Source organism: Ambystoma mexicanum, chromosome 5q (genome assembly GCF_040938575.1).
Source record: "Ambystoma mexicanum isolate Mex_15411 chromosome 5q, UKY_AmexF1_1, whole genome shotgun sequence".
In the NCBI taxonomy this organism is placed as follows: Eukaryota; Metazoa; Chordata; class Amphibia; order Caudata; family Ambystomatidae; genus Ambystoma; species Ambystoma mexicanum.
The window spans coordinates 100,366,352-100,372,351 of NC_090933.1; the positions used below are offsets into that span (position 1 = coordinate 100,366,352).

The 6,000-nt window shown below is 35.7% G+C and overlaps 1 protein-coding gene across 3 annotated transcripts in view; it reads left to right on the plus strand.

Annotated features, from left to right (window-relative positions):
• Positions 1-5,709, plus strand: part of NR4A3 (nuclear receptor subfamily 4 group A member 3) — a 225,668-nt gene extending 219,959 nt beyond the window's left edge. For all 3 annotated transcript variants that reach the window (XM_069620602.1, XM_069620600.1, XM_069620601.1), the window contains one exon: positions 2,658-5,709. In XM_069620602.1, coding sequence (XP_069476703.1) covers positions 2,658-2,920 — 263 coding nt within the window. In that variant the 3' untranslated portion in view covers positions 2,921-5,709. The remainder of the gene's footprint in view (positions 1-2,657) is intronic.
• Positions 5,710-6,000: the final 291 nt, after the last annotated feature.

Below are 6,000 nucleotides of genomic sequence, written 5' to 3' on the forward strand. Positions count from 1 at the left end.
TAGGACTGTTCGCGAACATCCGGACTGTTCGCGAATATCCGGACTGTTTGCTGACTTTTACAGTGAAAAACACCCTTTCTTTTCTTCTTGCAGCCATATCCCATCCCATCCTCATCACCCCTCACCTCCCCAGAGATTATTTGATAAGTTTGACAAGTGCAATGTTGTGTTTTTTTATATGATTTTATTGTGATGTCCGCGGATAGTGATCGAAGTCCACGAATCCAAGATGGCGGGTGTTTCCAAAAATCTGACGCACTTCACGCTTTTCACCATCCAATCAGTGGGTGCGGCTGATGTCCGCGGACAACACGTTGCCTTCTAAGCCAATCAGAGTCCAGTCCGTGGACCGAACAGGGAAATGAGTCTGCGGAACAGACCCAGATATCACTAATTATTTTGGACCTAGCTTTTGATTGTTTTTTAAAATAACTACTGGATGGATTTCCACCAGATTTACAAAAGCACGCTTTCGGGCCAGGCTGCTGCACCTGCTGCAAATTTGGTGAACATCCGTCCAGCGGTTTGGGCTGTAGGCATGAGCAAAGTTTGTCTCCATTCAGCCTATGGAAAATCAAATATTTGGGACCCCCCTATAACTTTGCCCCCCTAGACGAAACCTCTCCAAACTTGCAGGATGATTCAGAGCGGGCCATATACTCATTTTGCAAAGTCTGGTGAGGATTTGTACAGGAGGAGCAAAGTTATAGGCCCCATAAAAAGTGTTCTTCCTATGGGTTTAGCAACTTAACCATAACTACACAGCTGCTACCGCGGGCTGGGTAAGATAGATAGATTTATAGATAGATAGATAGATAGATAGATAGATAGATAGATAGATAGATAGATAGATAGATAGATAGATAGATAGATAGATAGATAGATAGATAGATAGATAGATAGATAGATCCCTTGAAATTCAGAGGATGTGGGAAGTCTTGACCAGTTTAACTCGGCATGCTCTTGTTGATGTTCCCCATAATGCCATTTTGTATATCATTGTGAATGACAAAATATGTGTGTGTATATATATATATGTATATATATATACACACACACACACACACACACATACACACACACACATAACATGTTTGTCATTATGATGGGGAAGGGAGACGAAGATGAAAAGGTAAATTCAGAGCCTTATAAACAAAACAGGCCACATTCAGTGTTATACAATAATAAACTGTGGATGACTTATACAAATCATATACAATTGAATTAATGTAAAGCTCTAAACTGGGATATGATAGTTGTAGCCAAAAATAGAAATTTCAGAAAATTCTGGCTGGTGTTAAAGAAGCACTCAGGTGCACCATTTAAATTAAACCCCTTTGATGTTCCAGCACAGAAGTGGAAGCCGTACCTGGAAAATCTGTATACAGTCACGGAGGTGGCTCAAAAAGATAATTATTGGACAAAGAGGGAGGAAGGTCAAATTAATATAGGCTGTTATATTTCCCTTTTATCTGAATATTTAGAGAGGGTCTAAGTTGTAAGTATTGGAGAAAGTTCACACATTACAAAATACATTGCATCCATAGGCCCTGGGCCAACTGTTTTATGATTATAATTTCAAGAGTTGCTAGAATATAAACTACAAGTTTCTTAAACTCTAGTAAATTTCATTTGCAATATCATAAGCTAATATCTAGGCTTTATCACACTCACAGAGGAAAGATGGAATCCATGATTCTCTGGTAGAAGGCCAAATGTCCAAGATGTGAGTTCCAGAGTGCAAATCTATTTAATATTTATTTATTTATTTTTGCATTTATATAACGCACTAAGCTATGGGGTATCAAGGCGCTGTTGCATAACCAGTTGCTCTCAGGAACATAGTACTGTTCTACCAATGCATTCTGACAAATATTCTGGGGAAGAATTAGTGAGGCACTTTTTGAGATATCCGAAACCTCATAATTTTCAAGGAGGTCACAATTTTATTTGGTGGACAATCGTCAATGGGGCCAAAATGATGAATGATTTTCATAGCTGTGTCGATAGTCAGATTATTGCTTGCTCAGGTGTGCTAAATTACCTCTGCCTCATGGTTTAGTAAATGTTTGTAACAATGTATTGATTTTTTTGGCATAGAGAGAAAATTGTTAGGTCACGGTTGATTGTCTCAATAACGTGAGTCTGATCTGCTCCTCAAGATTATGTAGCTGAAGAATTTACGATCTATAAGATTGCTAGAGGCCTAACTGAATAGCTTCTATGATCGAATTTGGAATGTACTGTTGTATCTATGTTTATTCTATCTAGAGTGCATCAGCTATACTGCTTCTGTCTGAATATTTTCCATTCTTTATTTTCTCCTTTTTTGCTTTATTTTTGCTTTTTCCTTTTCAATTTGGGCTTTGGTGTATTGTGGTACAGCCATTTTCACAGTTGTTGCAAAGATTATTTTTAATAAATTCCACCACAATTATCTTGGTGCTCTTTATTTGATATGAAGTACATTTCTATCCCTTCAAAATGTTTCCATGCAGTACTTATTTTCGATTCTGCGTTACTTCGATAGAAATTGTAGACAGACTACTTTGATTCCACCAGAAAGAGCAAACTCCTGCTTACAAAATGTGTTTATGCAGAAATTATTGCAAAAGGCAGAATTGTAATTGTGTTTGTCTTTTTATGTATCTTTGCAGAACGGCATGGGTTAAAAGAACCAAAGAAAGTGGAAGAATTGCGCAAAAGAATCATAATGTGCCTGAAAGATCATCTGACTTTCAGCTGCCAAAACAAAGGCCAGCAGCAGGAGAGCACAGAAGTGACAGTACTACGTGTCCTCTCTGACCTGCGTTCTCTTTGTACATTAGGGCAGCAACGCATCTTTTACCTAAAATTGGAAGATCTGGTGCCTCCACCTCTTATTATTGAAAAGTTGTTCCTAGATACCCTGCCCTACTGATCATGAAGTAATTCATCTTAAAGAGACAGCGAGAAGGCCAAGCCAAGCAGCAGTCAAATGGATTGTGAATTACAGCTAGTGATTCTAATACCTGTAAAAGAGAGCAAGCTGCTCTATCTCCAAAGGATGGTTTTTTAAAGCTGTTTTATATCTGGACTGCAAAGCTGCATTTTGGGGTTTGTATGTCTGGTTTGTCTTTTTGAAATCCTACTGTGGCACTTTCAACGATGCTCTCCCAGCAGAAGAAAATACTAAAACTCTGAAGTCTGTTGTTTATACTTAGTCATTGACATTTTGGATAAAACATTAAAAAAATTAAAAAAAATATTTTACTGACAAAAACAACAAATTGTTGTTTACCAGACTAGTGGTTGCCTTGTTGATGTTATCCTGACTGGATCTTAACATACACAAACACAGTGGTAGTCTCTGACATTTATATTTGTTGCACAATGAACCAGCTTCATTACACAAAAGAAAAGGGGTTGCAGGATTCATCCTTCACATTTACTGTCATTTTTCAGAGTGAAGAAAAGTTTCATAAAGAGAGTTTCAAAACACTTGGGCATATCATATGTCTGTATCCAGGATAAAACAACTGTGCACAACAAAACAAGCAACATGAAACATGTCCACATATATTTTAAATATTTACCATAAATGTGTTCTAGCAAAATGACAATGGCTGTTAGTCCTTTGTATAAGTGCAATTTTAATGTGAGTCCGTACTAGGTTTTGTGTTTTTCTATTTCATACTAACTTATTTACAATTAAATTAAAAAAATAAACATGAAGTTACAGAACTACAGTTTACCCAATTTACTTAGTTCCATGACAACGTTTTATAAATATCGACAAATGCATTATCATACTTTATTGACTGCATCTTCATTCAATGAGAACGTTAAATAGATTACTGTATTGACCAACTTAAAAAGGGTCAGCAAAAGTAATAGCAGGGCTGTGAAAATATTTACATTTGGATAACGGTTGTTAAACGGAACAAGATATTCATGCTGAATCAGCAAGTCTTGTGACATATGTATGCGCTAGCAAGGATAATAGTGAGCTGCATTAAACATTCCAAGTTTCTACTCCTTTTTGTACATTTATACAGGTGTCATATTAATAGAAAATAACTTGTTCCATTATTTGTTTTTTTGTTTAATTGTTAAAAGCATGTTATAGTCTACTGTATTTGTCTGTATTTATTGCGTTGACTGCCAGCTCATGGGAGCCGTGTTACAAATAGTAACCCAATACTGAATCAGAAACACCATTTAGGATTATATATATATATATATATATATATATATATATATATATATATATATATATATATGTATATATATATATATATATATATATATATATATATATTAACCATAACTTGGGAATTGTGAATGCCGTGTGTGTGTGTGTGTGTGTGTGTGTGTGTGTGTGTGTGTGTGTGTGTGTGGTGTGTGTGTGTGGGGTGTGTATGTGTGTTGGAGTGGGTGTGTGTATAAACAAAACACAACATGCAGAGGTATTTTACAGTTTATTTGCAGAAACCTTAAAAGTAATGTTTAGCACTTTAGTATTACAATGTTCTTATGTCTTGCTATATTTAAAAATATTTAAAATATTTCCAGCCTACAACTTTATATAATATGCACTGTGTCCCTTTAAGCATTTATCTGTGTTTTTGCTAACTGAAAATTGAATGTCATCTTATTATAAAATCACAGTAAAATATCTGTTTTGATTTTAAATAGTCTACCTTTTTGTTATTATTTTACTTTTACACAGGAACTGTGCTGTTTATAGCCAAACAAATGCCAAATGAACTGCCAAATTGATGCAAGGGTTGGACGAAGTCCAAGATCTTATAATGTTTTCCAATACCTTTTTGATATGTTATCATTTAATATGTTTCCATGTGGGTTTTGAGATATTGTTAATTACAGTATTGTCAATAGAAAATCGGTCTTTTCAATCACTGAAGCTAATATCTCCAGTTTACCTGCATAGAGCTTGTGTAAAAATATTGATTATATCATTGACTTTTGCATCATCCGCAGACATAATAAATGTAATTAAGCATCAGAAAAGTCAAACACTCTTGCAGGTTGGGTTCACGCCACATGATCAGGCTAGATATATTTTTAATGTGTATTCATATGTAGGTTGTAGTATTCTGAAGGGCTGCAAAAAAACACACATCTTCCTGTGAGTGTGACTAGTATGGAGAGCTTCAAAATGCAATTGCTCAATTGTCCTCAGCAAAAAACAACATGAACAGCTACAGAACAGGCACTAAAACAATGCTTTAGCAGCAATCAGGAAAGCATACATCACGCCGGAAACCATTACATTTATAAATGAGGGAATGTTTTCACAAGAGTGTGGTGTTAGCAAGCCCTATTTACATATTCACTATACTGCCCAACATGTTGTCTACCATAGTAATCCTAAGTGTGATAACCCTATGAGTGCAAAGTCTGTGCAATGTTCTTTTCACGTGTATGCCAATTTACACGCTGCTTATTTGTTGTTGCAGTTGTAGACCCAGACATTATTCTGGACATTTTTAGAGGTCTTGATGTGGCCATGCCTTTTGTAGGCGCAATTCAGGAATATGCCTGTTGTTAAAGGAGAGTGCCTTGTTTTGAATTTTTACAACAGTCTGTTTCCCAGCTCTTTTAGCAACAGTGTGCTTTTGTGCTAACTTGTGGGCTTAATCAATGATTTTGTATGTATATAAAATGATGTAAATCGACTATATTAAATTTAATACAACTTTATAAGAGGTGTTTTGTGTGCTGAATAGACTTTATTATTTCTATTTAAAATCCCACTGGACATAATGTGCCTTCTACTTGTGATGGAAGTTCAGGGTTGTTTTAATGCACCCCGGTGTATTCTTGCAGTGCAATAAAATGTAGCAAAGATTTTGGCCCAACGTAAACTTCATATTACAATTATTGATATACATCAAACAACCTTTGGTTTTTATTGAGGCAATAACTAGCAAAATAAAAGTAAATCTCTGCACAACTCATTGAAAACCAAATTCTGGTGGTTTGAGGCTATGAGCA